The sequence below is a fragment of the Phocoena sinus genome, chromosome 14, assembly GCF_008692025.1.
Source record: "Phocoena sinus isolate mPhoSin1 chromosome 14, mPhoSin1.pri, whole genome shotgun sequence".
Lineage (NCBI taxonomy): Eukaryota > Metazoa > Chordata > Mammalia > Artiodactyla > Phocoenidae > Phocoena > Phocoena sinus.
In genome coordinates this window covers 81,189,228-81,215,487 of record NC_045776.1, presented here as the reverse complement: position 1 = coordinate 81,215,487, position 26,260 = coordinate 81,189,228, and the positions used below count along the sequence as shown (strand labels likewise).

General features: G+C 42.3%; 1 protein-coding gene and 1 pseudogene across 1 annotated transcript; both read right to left on the bottom strand.

The window, feature by feature from the left end:
* Positions 1 to 3,187: 3,187 nt before the first annotated feature.
* On the bottom strand, positions 3,188 to 26,257 carry ANAPC7 (anaphase promoting complex subunit 7). The gene is given in 12 exon segments (XM_032602833.1): positions 3,188 to 4,046; positions 5,732 to 5,882; positions 6,514 to 6,738; positions 9,170 to 9,366; positions 10,222 to 10,339; positions 12,418 to 12,560; positions 13,289 to 13,442; positions 13,751 to 13,862; positions 18,386 to 18,505; positions 21,651 to 21,837; positions 26,050 to 26,173; positions 26,176 to 26,257. Coding segments are annotated over 12 exon segments (1,788 nt in total). The 5' UTR covers positions 26,243 to 26,257; the 3' UTR covers positions 3,188 to 3,856.
* LOC116739013 lies at positions 13,871 to 16,647 on the bottom strand (annotated as a pseudogene).
* Positions 26,258 to 26,260: the final 3 nt, after the last annotated feature.

Below are 26,260 nucleotides of genomic sequence, written 5' to 3'. Positions count from 1 at the left end.
ATCCATCTCCAGTTTTTTCAACATTCCAAACTTGTACTCATTAAACTCCCCATTCCCCCTCCTTCCAGGCCCTGGTAACCACCATTCTACTTTGTCTCTCTGAATCGGACTCCTCTAGGGGTCTCATATAAGCAGAATCATTCTACTGTCCTTTAGTGACTGGCTTATTTCACTTCACGTAATGTCCTTAAGGTTTATCCATATTGTTAACATGTGACAGGATTTCCTTCCTTTTTAAGGTTGAATAATATTCCTTTGTATGGAATTTTGTTTGTCCATTCATCCAACAATGGACATTTGGGTTATTTCCATTGTGAATAGTGTTGCTATGAACACAGGTGTGCAAGCATCTGAGACCCTGCTTCAATTCTTTTGGGTATATACCCAGAAGTGGAATTGCTGGTCCATATGGTAAATGTTTAAATTTTTGAAGAACTGCCAGACTGTTTTCCACAGCAGCTATATTATTTTATCTTCCCACCAGCAATGCATGAGGGTACTTGGTTATTTTTAAACTGTTTTCTGCTAACGGCTGCTAAGGAGACTTACGTGATCTTCCGGCTTTTCCTGGTGTTGCTGGTACCATGTAGTTTGTGAAATAAGTAACATGTTCTGTGATGGCAACAACTGACATCTTGCACACACCCTGGCCCAGGTGTAGCCAGGGCAGGTCAGAGCATCTAGACAATAAAAGCCTGCCCTCTGTGGCCCATGACTGGTACCCCCTTCCACTGCCCCAGGGAAGGGAAGCTCCTGGGGGAAGTGGAAAACCTTAGTAAGGTACTTACCTCAACAGGCCCTCCCAGTGCCAGGGATTCCTGGCAGGCCTGGTCATGGCTGCTGTCCCTGGACGCTGAAGTGAGGTTCTTGAGTCAGGCCTCACTGCCTGTTGTCAGCAGAGAGAATGCAGCAGTCAGTGCCCATGGCTTCGGGGTCAGCAAGCAGGCCTGGGCATTGGCTCAAGAGGCCTGGTCATGGGAGTTGCCCCACCCACAGGCAACTACAGAGTGAGGCCCCCAGGGGCCCTCTAAGGTCAGGCCTGCAGCTTCTGGGGCCCTCAAACCCTTCTCCCAGGTTTCTCAATATTTGGACCAGGGAACACCTGCATCAGAATAGTAAATTGGGATGGGATTAAAGATGCAGGCTCTTGGGCCCAGGGCCCAGACTTGGATTAAAGTTTGGTGTCCAGCCTAGAGATCTGTAACACTGAGAAGCATAATCAAGTTTCAGAATTACAGATTCAGGCAAAAGCTGGCCTCATTCTCTGGGAAAGAATTCAGAGGCAGGAGTGTGGCCTCCAAACTAAGGCTGGCAAGGAGCACTCCTGACATAAGCTCTGTAGGGGTCACATCTGCCAGGTCCCTGGCACACAGCATGGGTTCAGCAGTGAAGGGTGAAGGGCCAAGGTGGAGGGCCTGGAACACCTTCCTTAGGACCCTGCCTCCCTGCTCAGCAGAGGGACCTCCAGGAGAGAAGAGCAAGAAGTCTTCAGAGTGATACCACCAGTCCCCAGTTCCCCAGGAAAGAACTGGGATCTCCATTACCCTTGTGATGGCGATAATGTTCCCAATGGGGACCATGCTGAACTCCTCACAGGATCATTCAGTCTTCAGTCCAGAGGAGGATGAGGGAGCCCAGAACGTGGAGGCTAACCACCTGGCCCCTGACCCACAACACTTAACAGGTGAGCTGAGACTTTTAGAACCCAACCCAGTCTGATTCCAAACCTATGCTTCAAACAATCTGGAAGGAGCCAGGAGGAATGACAAGCATCAATTAAAACATCTCCACATTGGCTGTGCGAAAATCCAGACAGCAAAAGGTACCTGTGGTGACTGCAGGCATGTGGAAGGGCATCCCTTATAAGTTTGCTTGGTCTCCTGCAAGTGGATCAGTGGGACAGCGACAGAGCTGGTCAGCCTGATTGTGCCCGTGCTTCCTGGGGCTCCTCACCCTCATAAGGTTTTCTGTTTATGAGAGCAAGTGACTGGCAGGGAAGCGCTTCAGCACCCTCCAACTCAAACTCCTCTGATTCTTTGACGTAAACTGAGAGTGTTTTCAATCCTATGTCAGGTGCTCTAAAAATACAGTTTCAGTTGTCACTTCAACCCAGTTGTCACCCCAGCACTGCCGAGATGGAAATACTGGAGCCGCAGGTGTGAGGGGCCTGAGGAATCCAGTGCAGGGTGTTGCTGGGATGGACAGGCCAGACTGATCCAGGGGCTCCCAGCAGAGATGAAAGGGGAGGAACGTGAGGCTGCTGATGGAAGGCGGTGCACAGGTGTGGGTTCCAAGGCACAGACCGATCCTGAGAGAATCTCAGGGCTCATGGTGATGAGCCTGACATGCAGAAACAAGGTCAGGAGGGTGTGGCTGGGCTTCCTCCCCAGAGGAGAGATTTCACCTTTTCTCCCAAAGCACTAACTGATCATGGATGCTCAGAGGCGAGCTGAGGAAGGACACGAGCCTGCATCCCGCAGCGAGCACAAATGAGCAGTGTCTTCTCTGGGCCACACATTCACCTGGCGTGACTCCAATTGCCTGCTGCGCTCTTTAAAAACTGCTCCATCAAATTATGCTGCTCAAGCTTTGGTTCTCATACTGAAAGATACTTTAACAGTAACCTTTTGCCCACTTTAAATTGCAGTTACCAGATGTTCTAAGCTCCTAAACTATTGTACACTCTATGTTTTTACACATTAAGACAGAACTTTCCATTTATGTCAAATTCCCATTTTGTACCACCTTTGGCTAATTTTATTTTGATGAGAATTTGGGGTTAGCTGCGACACCCCCCACTACCTTCACCTCCAAAAGCATCACATATTAAACAAGGGGGAGAGGGTGGGTAGTCTCCCAGCACCCGAGCCCAGGGAATGAGCCCCCTGCTGACCCCACAATAGAATGCTGAAACCAGACACCGACCTCAGCGCCCCTGACAAGAGACAGGCAGACTCAGTCTAAAATCTGGCCAAAGACTCTCCCCAGGAATTTACCAATCAAAAATGCGAATGGATGAACCAGCTCAGTATTACCTGAGGTTCCCAATCCTCCCAGCTCCCAGCACTCTGGGAAAAAGGGAGTCTATTTATGGCAAATAATTCTAGAGCTGAATCAATGCACTGTAAATAAGAGACCAAAAAAAAAGAGTCTATAAAGGGCTTCCATTCTGACCAACCCAACATCATTACTGTACAAAAAACAGTTTTATTAATTACCCCAACTGTGCCTCTGTTCATGCTCTAGGTCACACTTGTTTCTCAGATTCGGCCCAGGCTCATAGGCAAGTTACCAGATTAGCAAATAGGAAAACTGTTCTGCAAAACAGCAATTGTCAGCTTAAGGCATTACTACCATTGCAGAAAGAAGCAAGGTTACTAAGGAAGTTTGGACAACCCAGGATAATGATTTCTGGGACAGGAAACCCTCTCTGAAAGGGCCAGTCCATGCTGCTGCTAGGAGATGACACTCTTGCTCTGGGGAACAGGTCACTCCTTTAAACCCATCCACAACATCACAGACAAAACACGTTCTATTCCTCGAGCTTTCAGATTTAGAAGTTAGTTCTATAAAAAGCACTCTGTCCCAGAAGCCCCAACACGTCCACGGGCCTCTGAGTGCTCACTTGGTCCTCCCTGACTGGAGCAGAGGAGGATGGAGATATATGGAAGGTTGGTCAGGCTCAGTTTTTAAAAATGAAGTCACTACTAGAAATACGGAGCAAGGGGCAGAGACCCCTGCTGCAATCACATGCTGAATCATTGTCCTCCCAGAGAGCGGGCTCCTACAGGTTCCTTCAGTCCATGGAAGTGCTCAGAGCGGGGCAGGCCAGTGTGGCCACGGAGCTGTGCCTGCCTCACTGCATGCCGAACCACTGCTCCTGGTCAGCCCACTGGGCCGCCTCACTGTCGCTGCCCTCCAGGTCCCCTTCTTCCCCACTCCCTTCCATGTCGTCCACATCCTCCTCCTGAGTGGCATCCGTGGGACTCTCCTCCTTCTCCATCTTCTGCATCCCCTCTAGAGACTTCTGGTCATTGGGGTCCAAACTAGGGGACAACAAAACAAAGGAGAGGCCTGAATCTCTGCCTTGTTTCTTGCTGGCTGATGCGTCATCTCTCCCTGGCACAGCAGTGAAATGACCACCCAGTCACAGAGAAACTGCTAATGCCTGGCCTCTCCAAACAACTCCAGTTCCATAGGGAAGATCGAGTGAGTCCACCACTAGAAGTGAAAAAAGGCATCTTGTCCTAAGTTTTAGAATTCTCAATTTGAGTTTTCTCCATTTATTTCTTAAACCTTTTCACACTTAATACCCCTAGCATTCTGCTAGAGGAAGATACTAGATAACACAAATGAAAAAGTAGCAAAAAACCATTAACAGAAAAATTCAAATATAATTTAACAGTATTAGGTTTTTAAGTTACAAGTTTACAAAAAATACTTATTTTTCTGTGAGTAAAACTGTTCCATGTTCTTATGATATAATTAAACATATAGCATTTCAGTAGTCAACCAAAATCATCATGCTTACCATGGAACAGATTTGTCAACTCCTAGGTTAGACCCCAGGACCCAAAGCTACCCAACCTGGGCATTTGACTGTAGCAGCTAAGAGTATTGTGCATGCCAAAACCCTCAAAGTTCAGAGGGTCCAGAACATTTATTTACTTGGTTCCTAAGCAATCTCTCCTCTTGCTTTTGTGACCATCACTGAGGCCAGCCCGTGTCCAATTTCTAGCAAATCCCGCCTCTATATTTTATTTTCACATTTGCTTCTGGGTTTCCAAAAAGCAAATGAAACCCATGTTGGAATCCTGTTCCTACTTATGTAACTGTAGATTGACTGTAACATCTCCTATTCTCTGAAACCTTCCATACAGCTCTCACCCACACACAGCGCTCCCCACCCTCTGCACTCCCACCCTGCCTTCTAGAGACTGCTTTGAAAGCACTTAGCACATGGTATCTATCAGTCTGCACGTCTGAGACTGAGAGATCCCGGAATCACAGCATCCCCAGTGTTTACTGAGATGCCAGGCACATGAGTGGTGCTTAACTGCTGAACAAGTAAATGGATGTGATCAGACTCAATTAAAGACAGGCCTCCACCATAACTTTATAGACACACAGACAACCCTCAAAGAAATCACTTCTGTATTAAGCAGTAAGAATACCACTATTTATTTAGTATTTACTATATACCAGGCACAGTGCTAAGAGCTTTACACGGAATAATCATTTAATCCTCGTTTAATCATTTAATACCTAATAAGGTAGATATAGACAAGGAAATCTGTTAGTAACTTGCCCAAGATAACAGGTGGTAAAGGTAGTATTCTTCAGAGCTTAAGTTCTTAACTACTACAGTAGGTAGAAACATGGGAAAGTACTTACAATACGTTGATTGAAAAAGCAGAATATAAAATATATACTACGTATAACCCTATAAAAATACGTATATGTGTTGGCAAGGCCAGGAAGATGATCTACACAAATGAAAACAGATGTTATAGTGGTGTGGCTGGTTATGAGTGAAACAGTTCTTTAATGTTAATATCACTTAAGGAAAAGACTTTAGAAGTCATAAATTTACAAACAACTCTACCATTACTATTATTACTGTTTTCAACCATGGGCACAAAGTGTGTGTGTTTCCAGAACTCCTGTTACATTGTTCCCTGCTTCCTCTACCCCTCAATGACCTTCCCCCCATGGGAGGCTAAGTGCCTACCTTAGTGCTATACTATACTGGTCCATTGCTTCCTGATACTCATTGACAGCTACAAGGAAATCTCCTAGGATCCGATGCAGGACACAGTCACTCTGATTAGCTAGTGCGTTCCGCAGCAAAGCAATTCCATCTTCATATTTCTGTTCTCTGCCTGAAAAGAAAAAGACTCTCATTTTCCTACTTACACAACATTTCGAAATATATTCCCATCGCAAGTCATATACACAAAACCACAACAATGATCACAATCCAACATCTATTTATAGATGTCAAGAGAACAGTGGTGTGGCAGGAAGTGAGAACAAGGTCGTTTGAATTCTTATTCCATTAGGAACTCTGCAGTTTGAGTTCTGATTTTTAAAAACTTACTCACGACCAAAGTTCATATAAAAAGCCAAAATGGATTTTATTTGCTAAAATACCCTAAACTCAGTTCATCATAAATCAGGACTTAAAAAACCAAGTCTAAAAGGGAAGTCATAAGATGGGTCAAAACAGTTCAAATTGGTTAAAACCAGTTATATTCGGCCCAAATTAGTTCAGGACAAAGTGAGCTGAATAGGTACTAACCAAGTACACCTGGTTTGAGCCACTCCACAAGAGTCATTCTAAGCCAATTACATTTGGTTGTGCTAAATATAAACCAATTCACATGGGCTCAGACCTAGTGCAAAAGCACACACCTGTTTGGTCATCTGTAACCAACTGGGACTAAGGAATCCAACTGAGATCAGGTTTTACACAATTAACTACGAACAGGGAAGTAAACAAGATACACTTACTAAGCAGTTCCGCTTTTTTCACCACAGCCTTAATGTAGTCCGGCCTTTGAGTCAAGGCTTTATCTAATAAAGTTTTGGCTTTCTCCTGTGTCACTGGGTCTTCAAGACAAACGGTGGCTAAAAGGGTAAGGGTCTGTGCATTTGCTCCTAGAGTTTTGTAAACATTGTTAGCCATTACCATTGCTTCACGAATACTGTTGGAGGCTAAGTAACATTCGATGAGACCTGAAAAAATATAACACAAAGTTCAACCACATTACCATTCCAAGCCATGCTTCCATTCTGACAGCCTTCCAAATTACAAACCTTCAAAGTTTAAAACAAAGGGCAGGCCAAGGGAAAAGTCTGATGGTGAGATCAGACTGAAGGGTATGTTGATGGAACAGCTAAGAGGTGCTCTTTCTTCCCCAGAGCACTTGACGGACGTGGAAAAAGCCTGTAGCGCAAAGGCACCTTCAGTTAGTGAAGGAAACAAACATGCACAAGTAAACCAAAGCATGTAGGCAGCCCAGCTGCAAGTCAGAGGAACGAATGTGACACTAACTAATGTGACATTAACATACTGTGAAAGACGGGGTTTCCAACAAAACCCAAGGTTTTGCTGCCTCTTAACAAACTGTTAATTTCCAGCTGTGCTCAGTCACCTTTAGTCCTACATTTAAGGGGGAGGGCTCCTACAGTCCACAGCGAATGTCCAGCTCTAAAAACTAAAGGACCTAGGGAGTAACCTCAGGAGAAAGGAAGACCTTTTCATTTGAAACATAAACATTATCTCAAGAAGCATTTGCTGAGGGTTTCCCTAAACTGGATGGAAAGGGCTTAATCAGATGGATCAAATATACTGAGATCGGCAGCTCCTGCCTCTTTCCATACCCACAGCAAGATGCTCCACAGGGTCATTTCAAGTACAGTCAACTCTCAACTGTTCATGCCAAGAAATCAAAGAGAACAGAGGAGGTACTTTTTAGCCCAAAGCACTCATCAAAACAGAAAAACAGCTTAAACCCCAAACCCACACACTCTCTGGCAGATTTTCTCTGTATACTCCTCCACCCTAGTGGCATTTATAATATATGTGCACATTCTACCACACACTATGGTTACTTAACCAGCAATTACCTAACTCTTAAGGGCAACGTGGTAGATTCAGAATATGGTGGTTGGTTGTAACTACCTACTGAATAGTTTTACTTTCCTGCTAAAGCCCCACTGGAAATTCAGAGGGAAATGTGAAGAATGCACTTCACTGATCCAGGGCCCCCACCAGTAAAGAAAGCTTGGTTGGCGGCTGCAAGAACCACCAGAAGGCATAACCAAGTCACCCCGATCCAAATTTCCAAATTGTGGCTTGAGTGAAGGCATCCCATAAAGCCTCACTGGCCAACTGGGGAACAACTCTAACTATCCTGTGTCCAATCACTCACTGTGGTAATGCAGTTAGCTGCATTCCTAGGCTCTTGTGAAATAGGCACACAGCAGACGGGAGTTAGCGTGATAAAAGCAGCTGGGAGGCTAGGGAAGCTACAGTTTCAGGATCAAGAATTTAATCTGAAACCAAAAGCTTGGTTTGTTGCAGTTTCTTAAGAACAAATCCACAACAGGCATAGTTCTCTGGCTATCTAAGCAGATTTGTTCTTTACACCAACTTCCAAATTTTATTTCTCAAATTTGAACTCATCTTCCTGTTAAGAGCAAATCACTCCTAGACTCCTGGGTTTATTTTTAAATTCTTATAAAAATATGCTTTGGAGGAACTGCATCTTGTAAGATCTATTTTAACGTCTCTGACTGAGTCACCAAATGCTGCTGAAGCTGGCATAGCTTTGAACTCCTAGGGGCAGTTCACACGAACTTAAAATAGTACATAACAAAGTTTGACCCTGATCATGCCTACTCTAGAGGTCACAATGAACTGACCAGTTCCCACAACCAACACTGTCATATGGATACTGAGTTACCCTATGAGTAATATTTCTGGCCCAAGGTAAGACAACTGTAAAAAAGAATAAAGACAGGGACTTCCCTGGTGATCTAGTGGTTAAGACTCTGCGCTCCCAATGCAGGCCCGGGTTCGATCCCTGGTCAGGGAACCAGGGATCCCTGCAGGGATGCTGCAACTAAATAAAGATCCCACACCCGGCAACTAAGACCTGGCACAGCCAAATACATAAATAAATATTAAAAAAAAGAAAAAAAACAATAAAGACGTACCAAGCAATCCAGCACAGTGCCAGCACAGAGAAACTCACATTAATGAGTGGGCCACATTTGAGAAACAAAACATGACCAAAAAAACCAACCCAACTATACCCTAGCCAAAAATCAGAAACAAAAAATGAAAAAAAATGGATTTAAAGTATGGAGTGAAAAGTCCGGCCATAAATGAATTTATAATGCCTAATGCAGTGGTTCCCAAATATGTCTGCACAATGGCATTACCTGTGATCTTAAAAAAGTACTGATGCCTATATCCCAACAGCAAATATTCTGACTTAAACAGTACTGGAGTGACCTAGCATCAGGATTTTTCTAAGTTCCCCCAGAGGACTCCAATGTACAAAAAACTTTGGAAACTGCTGGCCCAACAAAACCTTCCATCTGAGTGCTGTCGCCACATCTACAGATCCACACCATTCATCTATATTTTTTATCTTACCTTCATAACAATCTAAGCGACAAGGTGCAAGACGTATAGCCTCCCGAAAGTGGATTATTGCTTCTTGGACTCTGCCCATGTTTCTAAGTGCTGCTCCCTTAAGTAGCAAAGCTTGAACACTATTACTGTTCAGCTGAATGGCCTTGGCTCCTAAATAGAGGGCTCGGGAGTAGCGTTTGCTATAGAAGCTATGACACCTGGAGGAAAAAACAACCAAAAGTTATCTGAGATAAGACCATAAAGAAACTTCTTCAAAAAGGAAAATCAGAGAAAAGGCCCTCTACGTGATCCTTACTACAAACCCCTTACAACTTTAGCCTAAGATATTAGTGAAAAAACAGAACAACAAGAATCTACTGAATATTTATTTTTAAGGGAGAAATCTTGATACGGAAGGGAAAAATTACAAAAAAGAACCTGATGGGGACTTCCCTGGGGGTCCAGTGGTTAAGAATCAGCCTTCCAACACAGGGGACGTGGGTTCAATCCCTGGTTGGGGAACTAAGATCCCACATGCCACGGGACAACTAAGCCCGCACGCTCTAGAGCCCGTGCACCTCAACTACTGAGCCCACAGGCCGCAACTAGAGAAGCTCACACACTGCAACGAAGAGCCCATGAGCTGCAACTAAGACCCGACACAGCCAAATAATAATAAAATTAAAAAAAAAAAAAGAACCTGACAATCTGGGTATGTTATCAGGTCAGAGACATTCAGAGAATTTGTAAAGCCAGGTTAGTAACAGCAGCACAGTTCCTGGCCTGCTCACTGATGGCTGCCTGTGTGCAGGTGCAGTGCTGAGCATGATACATTCACTATCTCAGTAAACACCTACCCCATAAAGCAGGGGTATTATCCTCATTTTCCAAATGCGAAAACAGACTCAGAGAAGTAAATGATGTATCCAAAGTCACAGGCAGACCATGATTTGAATCCAAGTCTTGATTATCCCTTAAACCAAAGCTCTCAAATCTATATTCTATTGAGGAGGAACCACAATTTCCTAAAGAATCTACTAAAACTGGGGAGAAAAGGGAATGCATAAACATACCCAGAGACCACCCAGGGTTCCGCATGTTGATCAGAAATATTGAAAAGGCGGCAGCCAAGGTTCTCCACATCCTCCAGCCGCCCTTCTCGTGCCAGGAGGTAGCCATATACATCCATTCCTACAGAGGAAGAGGCTCATTAAAGCAGCAGGCGTCTTTTCTGAAGGAGCTGTAACCTTCATCGGAGTCCACACTGAGGCCCCAGCTCCAGCAGGGTCTGAGCCCTCTCCACCATCATGAGCTCCTCCCACCAGCATTCCCAGTTTCCTACAGAATGACTATTAAAAAGACAATACAGGGCTTCCCTGGTGGCACAGTGGTTGAGAGTCCGCCTGCCGATGCAGGGGACACGGGTTCGTGCCCTGGTCCAAGAAGATCCCACATGCCGAGGAGCGGCTGAGCCCGTGCGTCTGGAGCCTGTGCTCCGCAACGGGAGAGGCCACAACAGTGAGAGGCCCACGTACCGCAAAAAAAAAAAAAAGACAGAACACATCCAAAAGTAAAAACAAAAACAAAAACAAAACAAAGAGTAGAAGGACCTACCTCACAATTTGAAAGCCTGTTATTTTCAGGAACTATTTGTCCCTATATCCTGTGGTGTGATAATACAGCTATCCTAACACATAACCAGAAAAGGCCCAAAAAAGGCATCAAATTAAGTTCTCTCTTCCAACAGGTCTAGACACAGTCAGGAGTACACACTTAATATGATGGTCTCAGAAAAAGTTAGCCTATTCTAGAAAAAGCATCTAGTTCCTTCTGGAGTCTAGTTCATTTAAGATCATCCCCCAGCCCTACCCCCCCCCCCTTATTTTCACTCATGTTCTATTAAAAAAAAGCCCCAAGCTCGCTGTCACCCATCTCTTACCACCATTCCCCTCCATTCCTTAATATTCCTTCAGATTCCAAAGAAAATGCCTCTCAAACCAAGATTACTGCAGCTCTCCCTGCTGGCCCCTGGACTCGGGTCTGAGCTTCTAACTCCAAGATGCTGACTCTACTGCCAGGCTACTACTTCTAAAACATCATTTTCATCATGGGCACAGGCAATTTGAAGAAGAGGAATAACAATGGGCAGGAGGGGACCTTGGGCAAACAAATTCATCTTTCTGGATCTGTTTTCCCATCTACATGCTTGTGAAGTTCCCCTCCTGCTCTGTCAACTCTACAAAACTGGGATTTCCCTGGTGGCACAGTGGTTAAGAATCCGCCTGCCAATGCAGGGGACACAGGTTCGAGCCCTGGTCCGGGAAGATCCCACATGCCATGGAGCAACTAAGCCCATGTGCCACAATTACTGAGCCTGTGTGCCACAACTACTGAGGCTGTGTGCCACAACTACTGAAGCCTGCGTGCCTAGAGCCCGTGCTCCACAAAGAGAAGCCACCACAATGAGAAGCCCGTGCACCACAACGAAGAGTAGCCCCTGCTCGCCACAACTAGAGAAAGCCTGTGAACAGCAACGAAGACCCAATGCGACCAAAAATAAATCAATAAATAAATTTATTAAAAGAAAAAAAAAAGTCTACAAAACTGTTTATTGTCACAAGGTCATGTTTTTCTGATGACCTTTTTGGGGCCTTTACAAGCAGACTTCAGCCTATCTATCCAACCTTATTTCCTACTATTCCTGCGCACATTACCCTTCACTCACTGCCACTCACCCAACAGCCATCCTTTGGAAGTCCCTGTGGCTTACCTCCTTCAGCAGCAATGTTCTTTTAAATCAATGATTTTTTTGTTGTTCACTTCTAATTACTTCCTTTAACCACCTGATCACTTTCTTAGTATCTGTTCACTTACTCCTTTTTAACTATATTTAAGGACACAGTAAAGCTGAATTCCCTAAAAGGATATAAGGTCCTGGGGATGCCATCCAAATTCTCAGTCAGGCACATCATAAATCTGTAAATCATAAGGAAGGGCTATGATCCCTCCCCAAACAAAGAAAGCTAAATAATGATCTGTGGGGAGATGACACTTAAATTCAAGCAAAAACAACTGCCCAAAATGGAATTACCCAAGTGTCAGAGACACTGTCAAGGCCTTAAAAAAAAAAAAGGTAAAAGGCTACTTTAATCAATTTTATAAAATATTTTTTTACAAAAAACTGTATCAGAAGATCATGTTACATCTTCTCCCTATCTTCTGATTTGCCCCTCTACAGCCACCTCCATACTGCCCCAAGAATTACTTACCTTTTATCAGATAAGGATCCAACATCTGTGCCTGTTCAAACTTGAGGACAGAGTTTTTATTGTCTCCAGCTCTGAAGTACAGATCTGCTAAGCTTCCCAGTAGGTCCACGTTATCTCTCAATAAGGACTTTTTCTCTAGTGAACTTTAAGATATTAAACATTGAACCTTAAAATCTATTGTAAATCCTCTTAGTTGTTGAATCTGGGTGATGGGTATATGGGCACTATTTTCTTTTATGTATGTACAAGATTTTTCACAAGGAAAGACTAAAAAAAAGTGTAACTAGATTTTCTTATTCTGAGCTTTTAACTTAAAGTTATATAAGACTGGATAGTAAATACACAGAATAAAGCAGAAATCTCTCTCATTACCTAGAAACTTTCTGGTTGCAGTTTTTCAGAGGATAACATATACTATACGGTGTTAAATGTAATGTCATTCAAAGTGACAGCTACTTATTATTCAACCATATGACTTTGCCTAACACAAACCCCACTCTTGTCCTTGGACTTTACCTGACTAGAAAGAAAAATCCCAGTCCTGAGGCAACCCAGGTCAGATGCTGCAATAATCTATGCTTCTGGGGCATCCAAAAAGATGTTCTTCCAGGTTCAAGTATGACACACTAAGGCCGACTGTTTTGCAAGGGTTACTACTTTTGCAAGTACAGAGCTAAATTTGGTCCAAGTTTACATTAACAGAGACTATTACATCTGGGACCATTCAGTACATTAACAGACTAACAAAGCCTAGGGACAACTGGCTGTAATACCAACAGATAAGCATCCATTTTTCTGTTTTGCTAATTTATATACATAAAACCCCCATATAAGGGCCCCAAGAATACTGAATCAACTTTGTGGCTCTCACCAGATGGTATTGATTGCTCTCGAGTTGTCACCAACGTGCACAAAAGCATACGCTTTGATCCACACAGAAAGCCAATCTAAGTTAGGCAAGGTCTGGATCACGTTCATCGTCATTGATGCCACCTCTGCACCTTTTACAGAAAGGGACAGCAAACCTAATCCAACAGAAAGTAGGAGAAAGAAGGTGAGGCATAGCATCCTTCTTCTACAATGCAAAAAGCAATAGGCTACCCTTTCTCTAGGTTATAACGCAACCCTTTCCCTATTCTAAGCAAGATGGACATGACAGAACAACTACAGTATTTCTTGATCAGTGAAAGAATACACGGCAATAGTAACCTATTGACTCACTCTCTGGAGGTGAAGCATGGGCAACTTTAAAAAAAATAAACTTATTCTAATGTACAGCCAAGATTATCTTAGAGAGTAAACACTCCATGAAAATAGGGAGAATGACCTGTACCTAGAATGGCATCAAGGGCTAATGGGCACTGCCTCAGCACTTCCTTATAGCTGGTGACTGAAGGTCGTTCCTGACCAGCCTTCTTGTACAGGTTTGCCAGCATCATGTTTATCTGTAATGAAAAGAAAGGACAATAAGGTAAGTATATATTTAAAAACAAAATCTCACCATCAATAAGTCCTGATTTTTATTATCAGTTATTCTACTTTTTACTGGAAAATCTACCCAAAGCTGTGTGGAAATAAAGCCCAACCCCATTCTTCAAACCAAAGAGGAAATTACTACTTTGCTTTTCCTATGTCCTCCCATTTCCCCCCAAATTCTTCTCACTTACCCAGCCAAAAGGTCCAAAAATATCTGGACCAAAGATGCTGCCTCTGGAAATGGAAGTAACCTTCATTTGAGAAATGTTACAGAATTCTAATTACCTTGATTTTTAAGACAGAAGATGAACTACCCTAAAAATGCTTGCTTACATATTTTTTAAGTTTATATATTCTAAATGCAATTAATATCACAGCATGAGAAAGTGAGGAATTCTTAACACAGCTAATTAAAAAAGATCAGATGAATTTTCCCCAAAAAGGAAATGACAGATACAGAATAAAACACTTCGCTTCTCTCTGACAATTGGTCTAGCAGCTAGACTCTAGCCTTTCTAATGCTTGAAGCTTTGACCCACAGGTACTGTCTGATTGATCAAAGTAATGCTACAAAAATCAAACTCTAACTGACCTCTAGAGGTGATGATGATCCTGAGATCAGCTACACTATTTAAATCTAGTGAATATATTTTTAGCACAATTCAAATATGTAACTCAGAAAAGCTCTAGTTAAAAAAAAAAAAGAAAAACCCTTCCTAAAAATGCAACAGGGAAAATCTGAGAATACCTAAAAGTTCCAAAGAATATAGAAGTTACAGAGAAGGGATAAATATTCTTAATAGCACAAAGACAAAAACACAATTTTCCAATTTAAAATTAATAGGTACTAAATAGAACACATTGTTTGCCAGATCATTACCCTAAGGAAGCAGTCAACATGAGGGAACAAAAGAAAAAAAAAAGCCAATCCCCAATCTCCTCAATTATCTGTAGCTTGGTATGCCAGACACTTACTAAAAATTACTATGAAGATAAAGAACATCAACATCTGTTCCAATTATGAACTCATAGTATATAAAAATCTAGTATGCCATTAATCCATACTGAATCAAACAATGAAATAATGGATACTAGAAATAAAACTTTTTTTTTCATTCAGATGGTCTTTTAATCGGCTTCATGAAGCCAAAGAAAACTGCTTATAAGAATTCCTTCACCCCTTCAGATACAACATTGACGGGACATGTGTACGTCTTCTGGCAAAAAAGGACAATATAAATACACATTTTCAAGAACCTCTCGGGGATGTCTGCAAATCTACTGTGGGTCCCACAGGACAGGTGGACGCCCAGGCCAGGGCAGCCCGGGTGCTCTGCTGCCACCTGCACGGTTCTACCACGCTACACTCAGAAACATGACACTGAGTTGGAAAAAAGCTACAACTTGCTCAGCTTCGGACAAAGAGCAGATTCAGAGTCTGTTCAATCTCAAAGAGAAGTGACTCAGGGCACCCAACTTCACGGGGCCGACCCCAATGAAAAGAAAAAGAAAAAAAGCAACACAACCAAAAACAAAAAACAAAACTCTCACAACCCCTGGTGATTTTCTGAAAAAAGCCTCTTGGCTCACGGTTAAATGGTAAAAGTAAAACTGGAAGTGCTCTTCAAAACGTTTTTAAGACTCTTAAAAATGGAAAGTGCTTCCTTAAAAAGCAAAGTGTAGTAACAAGGCCATCTGGGGGCCAGAAGCAGTCAGGCTGTGTTTGACAAGATCAGAACCAGTAAGACTACAAAAGTGGGTACAAGGACGTGTGATCACTACACATTAACGATTCAGCGGAGCTCCCAAAATCTTTAAACATACGGCCACTGGAAGGACGATCTCAAGCAGGAAGGATTTTTACTCATGTGTAGCATAACTGTTGCAGCTGTCTCTGTAGGATCCGCCCGAGCTCCGGTCACCGCAGCTGCCACCCTGACTCCGGCTGCTGTAGTCTCTGGAGCCTCCACAGCCCCCACTCCTGGACTCGAACTAGCTCCCCCTGTAGCCACGGTCCCCTCCTCCTCTGGAGAACCCATGGCCCCGGCCTCGGCCCCCGCGGAAGAAGCCCTGGCCCCCAGCAGAGCCAACTCGGTACCTGCGGGATTGGTTACCAGACGACTTGCCAGCCTGGCCGACCCAGATCTGCCGCCCATCCACAGACTTCCCGTTCATAGCCATCATGGCGTCCTTGGCATCGCTGATGTTCTCAAAGGTGACAAACCCAAAGCCCCTCAATCGCTGGGTCTCCCTGTCTTTCACGACCACCACTTCTGAGATCTGTCCATATTTTGAGAAGACCTGCTCCAGTGACTGCTCGTTGGTGTCAAAACTCAGCCCTCCGACGAAAAGCTTGCCTTCATGTGATGCCACGGCGGCCAATGAGTTGGGCAGGTCCCTGGCACAGGTGGGAAGATGGCACGGCACAACGGCCCGAGCTCCTAACGTGCAAAGTGACTCAAAACTATTTTTTATTTGGCCTCAGATTTTCCATTTTAGGCTATGTTGAAATGCAAAAAAAGGTACTTAAAGGAAAACTCCAGTACTGGTGTCAATACTTGAAAAAAATAAAAGAATTAAATTTAATATCCTTTCTTGACTGCTTATTATTAGCAAACTACAACGGACGGACCATCTGTCTCAACAAATATTAAAATTCCCTTTAAACTACCTGACACTTTGAAAGAGTGAGTTTTGAGTACTACCTAGTAGGAAAGTCAATTCTTTTTAAAACAGATCCTTACTTGGGGGCATCATTAAAGCCACATTCTACCAGTTACAAACACAAGCAGTCATCGTGTTCTAAAAACTGAGTGAGAAATTGTTTGTTGGTATGTTTCTCTTAAAAGTTGAAGATTTTCCAAGATATAATAATTTCACACTGGAATTTCCTTTAAAATTGTGAAACAATGTGTGGCGGTGTTTACCATACATTAACAAACATTTATTTTGACTCACTTCCTTGTTCTTTACACAGACTGAGAAGCCAGTTAACTCCCTAACGGACAAGAAAGAAAAACTGTAAATATTCTAGGTTTATGTGTGAGGCACACATCTTTGCTTGCTCCTGGCTACAACAGCTCTACAGAATGAAGAATGAAAGATATGTACTCCTAACATATGTGGACTCCTCTGGTCTCTCCTGAAATGATGGCTGTAAACACCAAAGTGCTGGATACAAAGCTCAGCTTCTTTGCCATTACTCATTTTAAAATATGTCCCTGAACTCCCTCAAGTCATCAAGGAAGAAATTACAGTACATTTCCAATAAGATAAGGAATAGGTACCATGCAAAGTTTATAATCAAAACAGCATTTTCCAAAATAAGACACTCTTTACATATACAAAAAAATTATTCTTGGAGTAACACTTTCATAGCGTACCAGAACATAATTTAGTATACAGCGCCCAGCTTATTATGAGACAAGTTAATCTATAATATACTTACAAATGTTTTTAATAACAGCTATCACCATAAAATATACTGAGGAAATAGCTTACTTTTGAAAATTCAGAAAATATTAAATAAATCCTCAACATGAGGAGATGCTTCAACATGTTCTCATAAAGTTTGATTATTTACTTTTAAAACTCAGTAACACCTGGGTGAAAAAACACTACCTAAATACACCAGGTCCCTACTGGTTATGATTCCTTTTCTTTTAAGGGCAGGAAGACATCATACCTATAAAATTCCTTATTGTTAAGCACACACTGCACAGAACAGTTTTTCAATGAAATGAGGATGGTAGGTGACATGAGAGTATGAAGAATATTAAATACTGATGTGAATTTACTCCTAAGAGCTAAGATTTTCATTGTTTTTCTAAACTGGACTTCAAAAAAACCTGTAATCAGAGATGCCCAATATAATACTCCTTATAGAATAGTACTTTTAAAAAGTATTCTCACATACATGAACTCAACTCATACCAGAGAAAGTACCATTATCCTCAGTAAGGAAAAAAAAAGTAAAGCCAGATTTTTAACTTGTGCCAAGTTCATACTGCACACAGCTTGAATGCCCTAAACTCAGACAAGATACCAGAACTTTTGATTTCAGTTGAAGGTGTTCTATACATTATAATATGTTGACAAATCAAACGTACAAAAGGATCTTGTAGTCTTAATTCTGAAAATGAAAGGAATACACACTATCAAATGCGTATACCTATAGAACGCAAAAAATGAGGTTCTAAAAAGTATTATTGCTACCTGGAAGTATACTGCAAATCATATTTCCTACAATAAGAAACACCAAAAAATAAACATATGTAATATTATTCTCCAGCTACCACTTTCATTAGCTGAATTTTCAAGGTCTCATAAGAAAGTCACTCCTCCATCTCTCTAAACAGGGAGAACAGGTGAACAAAGTGGGAATTAGAGACAAGGATAAAATGTTCAGATGGAATCCCTGAAAACATGGCAGAAGAGGGTTGGAAGGACTGGGGAAGAGAAAAATATGTAACAAGTTGTTAATTCAACTTACTTTGGGAGTTCTTTGTCTTGAAGGGATCCCATCAAGAATAGCAATGGCATCTTTATCTTGTTTTAGCATTGTATAACATTCAGCCATTTTGTACTTTACTTCAATTTCAGATGGAAGACACTTAAGAGGAAATGAAAACATCTCTTCAAAATATTACTTCAACAGTATAGCAGTTCTTCAAATTGTTAAACATAAGTACCATATGACCTAGCAATTCTGCTTTTATGTATACAGCCAAAAGAACTGAAAACATGTCCACACAAAACCTGTATACAAATAATAGATAAAAAGTGGAAACAAGGCTTCCCTGGTGGCGCAGTGGTTAAGAATCCACCTGTCAATGCTGGGGACACGGGTTCGAGCCCTGGACCAGGAAGATTCCACATGCTGCAGAGCAACTAAGCCTGTACGCCACAACTACTGAGCCTGCACTCTAGAGTCCACGAGCCACAAGTACTGAGCCCATGCGCCTAGAGCCCAGGCTCTGCAAGAGAAGCCACCACAAGAAGAAGCCCACACACCACAACGAAGAGTAGCCCCTGCTCACTGCAACTAGAGAAAGCCCACGTGCGGCAACGAAGACCCAAGGCAGCCAAATAAAAATTAATTATTTAAAAAAGTGGAAGCAACCCAAATGCCCATCAACTAATGAATAGTTAAAATATGGCATATCCATACAATGGAATATTATTCTGCAATAAAAAGGAATAAAGAACTGATTCTTTATTCCATGCTGTAACATGGATCACCCTTGAAACCATTATGCTAAGTAAAGGAAGCCAGCCACAAAAGGCCACATATTGCACAATTCCATTCATATAAAATGTCCAGAATAGGTAAACCCACAGAGGCAGAAAGGTTAGTGATTCCCAGGGGCTGGGGAGATAAAGGGCAGGTTTCTCTAGGGTGATGAAAATATTCTGGAATTAAGACAGTACTGATGGTTGTACAATTCTGTGAATACACTAAAACCCACTGAATTATGAATTTTATGTTGTGAATTGTATGTCAATTTTTTAAAAGACTCTTTAAAGATTAAATGTATTTGATTCACATGGAAGGTTCAGCATGGTGCTAAGCATACAGAGCACTCAAAAACAGTTAACTACTGGCCTTCCCTGGTGGCGCGGTGGTTAAAAATCTGCCTGCCAATGCAGGGGACACGGGTTCGAGCCCTGGACCAGGAAAATTCCACATGCTGCAGAGCAACTAAGCCCGCGAGCCACAACTACTGAGCCTGCGAGCCACAACTACTGAAGCCCGCGTGCCTAGAGCCCGTGCTCTGCAACAAGAGAAGCCACCACAATGAGAAGCCTGCTCACCGTAACAAAGAGTAGCCCCCACTCACCGCAACTAGAGAAAGCCTGCGCACAGCAACTAAGACCCAACAAAGCCATAAATAAATAAATTTTAAAAAAGGAGTTAACTACTTCTATGAATGATTCTGTGTGGATAATACACATGACTTCCATTCAGTGTCAGAAAACAGAATTCCTGGCAATCAGCTCTTTAATAACAAAAACAAAGGATCTGGGCTTCCCTGGTGCCCCAGTGGTTAAGAATCCGCCTGCCAATGCAGGGGACACGGATTCGAACCTTGATCCGGGAAGATCCCACATGCCGTGGAGCAACTAAGCCCATGTGCCACAACTACTGAGCCTTTGCTCTGGAGCCCGCGAGCCACAACTTCTGAAGCCTGTGCACCTGGAGCCCGAGGAGAAGCCCGCGCACCACAACGAAGAGTAGCCCCTGCTCACTGCAACTAGAGAAAGCCCGTGCGCAGCAACGGAGACCCAACGCTGCCAAAAATAAATAAAAATTAAATAAATTTTTTAAAAAAAGCTTCGTTTTAAAACAAAAACAAAGGTTCTACATAAAAAGAAAGGAAACAAGAGTAAGATGTACAGGTTTTAAAAAAAAAGCAATGATGTTACTTTGTATCTTTTTTTAATGTGGAAAAATACAGAACACAACTCATAATTTCACTTCCAGTTCATTCTACTGACATTCCTCTTAAATAAGTTGCGTGTATAATTTAAATTTAAAGACAGATTCAAACTGAAAAGTCAAAGTTCCCCTCTCCCTAAAGCTTCCCATTAAATGTATTTCCTTCACGCACACAGAAAATTTTTCATGTATATTAACCATATATATTTTAGGCATACACCAAGATATACTTATATAACTATAAACTATCCCCTTTAGGGAATTCCCTGGAGGTTCAGTGGTTAGAACAACGTGTTTTCACTGCCCAGGGCCAGGGAGGGCCCAGGTTCAATCCCTGGTCCCGCAAGCCGTGCGGTGTGGCCAAAAAATTAAAATAAATAAACTATCCCCTTTAAACAAAAAGAGTAGTGAACACACTGCTTCAAACCTTATTTTCTTTACTAATATACACAGTGTTTTCCACATCAGCACATACACCCCTATATTTCATTTCTTCAATATTTCCATCATATTCCATCCTAGGGCTATATTATAATTTAACTAGATCCTACTGATAAACACTTTTGCTTCCAGTTTCTTACCATTATAAACAATACTACAATAAGCAGCCCTTAGTTATATACCCTTGTAAACCTTTTGTGAATCTACTATTAGGATTAATTTCTAGCAATGGGATGACTGTCCAATGGTGAAATTATAATTTTTTACCCTTCATTTATTTAATTATCAAGCAACCAAAACTAGTAGGAATTCATAAGATTATTTTATATAAATTTCCCCAGGTGCTCACTATCCTAAAAACTGAGTTACAGTTTAAGAGTGTACTTTCATTAAAATTATTAAAAACACTTTAGATTTTGAGTTCTGTTTGTATAAAAGGGAGGAACAGGGACTTCCCTGGCAGTCCAGTGGTTAAGACTCTGCGCTTCTAACACAGGGGGCGCAGGTTCAATCCCTGGTTGGGAAACTAAGCCAATAAATAAATAAATAATAAAATAAAAGGAAGGAACAATGAAAGGCTTTGGTTAGAGCCTAGATAATTCCATTTAATTTTTAAACTAATTAATTTAAAATTTAATTCTATTTTTAGATTCATCCATAGAGTGAACTTTGCTTCTAGCCCTTAGTGCTTGGTTGGATGCATTCTTGCATCTAAGTGGTTTTTCATCTTTGTTTCTCCAGTCAGGTCCCCTTTAAAATTACTTTTTATTTTACTTCTTCTACATCTAATCAGCAGTCTTTCAAATTCCTTCAGCGTCTCTTACTCTCAAAACAACCCAACCAACCAAAACCACATCACACATCTATTTCCAATTACCTGACTTTGTGGAGTGGATGCAGAATTTCCAGTTGAAGGTCTCACTTTTGAAGTTTTACTTAAGGCTTTCTTCTGCTGTAAAGCCATAGTATACTTACTCACAGCATTCCGATATTCCTTATCGTGAAAGAGAGAATCTGCATGATACACCAAAAGCTGGTACTTCTGAGATGGGGAGAATAACTCACTAGAAAACAAAGAAAGTATACCCCCTACATGGGTTGTTTTGAAATCTAAGAAAGAACGCTCTCCTTAGTGTCTACATAAGCCTAATACACCTTGTGTTGACAGTTTACAAAAAAGTAAATTTACCTTAAGTGCTACTCCCCCAAAAAAGAGGCAAGAGTCATACTTCATGCCAATATGGTCAACACATGTAGAAAATTGCCTTAAATTGTTCTCTTTACTATAAAAACAATTGATACATCTAAATCAAATTCAGTAATACAGAGATATACAAAGAGAAATGTAATACAGTTGACCCTTGAACAAACCAGGTTTGAATTACAAGGGTCCACCTATATGTATAGATTTTTTTCAATAGCACACACTACAGTACTACACCACTCTTGGTTGAATCCATGTGTGCAGAACTGCAGATATGGAGGAAATGCATATATAAAGGGCCAACTATAACTTATACGTGGATTTTTGACTGTGGGGAGGGTTGGCACCCCCTCCCCTCCCCTGAAAGTTGTTCAAGGGTCAACTGTGTATCTTTTCCTCCCCTTCTTTAACCCAAGCCCTCTTAATTGAAGAGTCTGATATATATCCATAACTCTCATATTAACATCAATTTTTAGGGTAATACAGACAAAAGAGAGCAATCATGACTTAACTAATATTACTAAAGTAATATTAGTTTAACCCTACCAAATAAGGGTTAATATTACTTTATAGGGTTAATATTACTTTAACCCTACCAAAGAAGGGTTAAAGAACCTGGAAAAGAGAAACTCACCACTCTGAATCATTTTTAGCTAAGTGCTGAACAAAAAGAGGTTCGGAGGGTACTTAAAACTCTTCAAATACTGAAGAAAATGGGAATACTAAAATACCGAAGTATGGGAATAGACTAGGATAAGCCAGTGGGACAGAGTGGAACAGAATGAGAGAGGATTAGCCTTATTTGACAAAGGTTTTTTTTTTTTTTACATACAGAAGTAAACTTCACTAACAAGAATTTTTACTTCCTTGAGTCTCAGGGGTTTAAGGACAGCGTAACGGAACCAATACATTTCAGAACCTTTTCTTTAACCTTGAATATTGCTCACAAGTGTTATAAGTGCCTAGGACTGGCCACCAATCTTAATGGGAAACTCGTATTTTTAATCTCCAATCTCATCCTTCCCCCAGTTAGAGTTTACATTTTTTCATTGACAGGGAAAACCTACAGCCACTTAAAATGAAAGAACAGTCAGAGTCAAAGAACTCTGGAGACGGTTAACTGCTCAGCAAATGAAGGATACTCAAGAATAGGTACCATAGATTAGTAGGTGCCAGGGGCTGGGGCAAGTGGAATTGGTGAGTGACTACTAATACATTTGGGGTTTCTTTTGGGGGTAACGCAAATGCTTTAGAACAGACAGTGGTGACAGTTGTACAACTCTGTGAATGTACTTAAAACCACAGAAATGGGGGCTTCCCTGGTGGTGCAGTGGTTGAGAGTCTGCCTGCCGATGCAGGAGACACGGGTTCATGCCCCGGTCTGGGAAGATCCCACATGCCGCGGAGTGGCTAGGCCCGTGAGCCATGGCCGCTGAGCCTGAACGGGAGAGGCCACAACAGTGAGAGGCCCACGTACCGCAAAAACAAAACAAAACAAAAAACACAGAAATGTATTCTTTAAAAGGGTGAATCTGATGGTATGTAAATTTTATCTTAGTAAAAAAATAATTTTAAAATAAGGATAGGTAGGCTAAACACTGGATATAAAGTTACAAAGGAAAGTCAAAGACTGAAAGGTACAGTCCAGATAGTTGAGATCTCTTCCAACTCTGAGATTCTATATATTTAGTGAGAAATAAGATGTGAAAGAAAATAGTTGATTTGATAGAAATACTACACTCAGAGAAAGGATTCAGATGTTTATATATTGTAACATACATGCCTACTTATGCATGCGTAAGTTATCTCTGAAATGATACATGAAAAACTGTTAAGTTGTTGCCTCTGGAGAAGGGAAATAGTGGAGTGAGGTTCAAGACTCAGGATCAGACACTTATCTGCATACCCCTTCAGTACTGTTTGATTTTTTTTTATGGTGTGTATTGGCAATTAAGAAATATTAAAATATAAATGATAAAGGTCAGAATTTAAACACCTCCTGAAGCTAGGAAGGAAACTGCCAGTTTAGCCTAAAATAAAGAACGGGCCAAGTCTAATCAAAGGACCAAACCCCTTCAAGCTATCCTGTAACATCTTCAAGAACCAAGAATAATGACTAACTGGTGCATAAATTCCCAATGGTAGACACTGTATGCTTTGACAAATCACTCAGAACCAGGTGAAAGGCTCCAGAATAAACAAAGAAGGCCGACAGAGACCAGGGATCCTCACTGTCAACACTAAGTGGATGGTGGTAAAATGATGGGTCTCCCGTAGTGAGGTCCAAAAGCACTAATGGAAATGAAATAGGTAGCAACAGCTGCAACGCCCTTAAGTGGCCCAGACAGCTTCCAGAGCAGGCCAAATGCAAATGGGTCCACCCTCAGTAGAAGATCACAATGCCATTTAGACGCAGTAGACTGTGGTGGGTCAGAATGGAGACTTTAGAGTCAGAAGGACCAAAATCCAGACATTGCGGCTCTTCCACTTACTAGATGTGTGAACTTGACACGGTATTTCACCTTCCTGAGGTTGCACGTATTTCCTTAGTACCTTCAATAAACGTTTGAGTGCGTACTGCACACAGGCACTGTGCTGATTTCATTAGGTGTTAAGTGATGAAGAACATAGATCTTAAAAGTTCCCATCACAGGAAAAACATTTTTCTGTAACTATGTGAGGTGACAGATGTTAGCCAAACTTACTATGATGATCATTTCACAATACAGACAAATATCGAATCATTATGTTGTACACCTGAGACTAGTATGTCAATTATATCTTGGTTTAAAAAAAAAAAGTGATGTAGAATATAAAACAGGGCAAAGGGATAGAATGGTGAGGGTAAGGGACAATTCTGGTGGCCAGACAAGAGTTCTCTACGAGAGAGACTGTCATACAGAGTGAAGTAAGTCAGAAAGAGATAAATATCGTATATTAACGAATATATGTGGAACCTAGAAAAATGGTACAGATGAACCGGTTTGCAGGGCAGAAAGTGAGACACAGAAGTAGAGAACAAACGTATGGACGCCAAGGGGGGAAAGTGACGGGGTGTAGGATGAATTGGGAGATTGGGATTGACATATATACACCAATATGTATAATATAGATAACTAATAAGAATCTGCTGTATAAAAAAAAATTAAATTTTTTTTAAAAAAGAGTTCTTTAGGAGGGATATCTGAGCTGAAACCTAAATGAGGAGGCAGCTCTGAGGCGAGGACTCTAAGCAGACCCGCAAATGCAAAACCCCTGAGTTGAGAACGCGCTTGGTGTGTTCAAGTAACAGAAAGAATAGCCAGGGAAGCTGGAGCACAGACAGAGTGAGAGAGAGATGTTTGGCCTTGTAGGCCATGGGAAGGAATTTTAATTTAACCAAAAGGGAGAAATTTAAGCACAGGGGCGACATGCACTCAAGGCTGGAAATAGCCCTGTGCTTCATCCGCAATAAGACTCCATAAGCGGCAGCTTTGGAAACGTGAAAAGGGCAATGCGAGTCCTTCAAAAGGTGCCACTCTCATCCATCAAGGAAGTCTCCCGTTTTCAGGTGTTTGCAGGGACGAGAAAGTAAATAAACCCTACTGACACACCCAGGGAAAAAATCAATCTCAAATGCAGGACAAGGGTCTAAAACCAGGCGATTGGGCTTCTTTGAGCCTCGGCGAGCGAGAAAACGTTCTTCGGGAAGGAGCTGGGAAAGGATGAGTCAGCCCAGCGATGTGACAGTCGCTATGCCGGGCGACAAGTTCCTTAGGAAAACCTCTGCTCCCAACTTTCGGGAAACCCTAGCCAGGGTGGTCCTAAGAGCCCCCGCCTTCCGTTTCTCGAAGCAGCCGCTCGCCGCATCCCCCGCAGGGAGCGCATCCCAGCGCCCGGCACAACGCGGGGACCCAGAGAACTCAACTTCGTTCCTAAGTCGGCTCCGCCCGACGAGGCCCTCGCTGACCTCGGAACCTCAGCTGGGGCCCGCAGCCGCTCCTTCCCGCCAATCCCCAGGTCCCCTCAGCCCCCGTTCCCAAACCGGCGCCGCTTTCTCCTCAGCCCCAGGCCGCTCCCCGCCTCAACTCACGGGTTGTTATTACTCATTGTAAGTAACAAGCTGCTGAGGAGCCGCACGTTGGAGTGCAGCCCCGCTGCCGCCATGTCTCGCAAGTGGTCTATCACATTCATTCTGCCCAGCAAGGCCGCCGCGTCACCACGGCGAAGAGAAGGTTGAAGCTCCTTCGGGAAGACTCCAAGATGGCCGCCTCGCCAGGGTCCATCGGGTCTACACGCGGCAC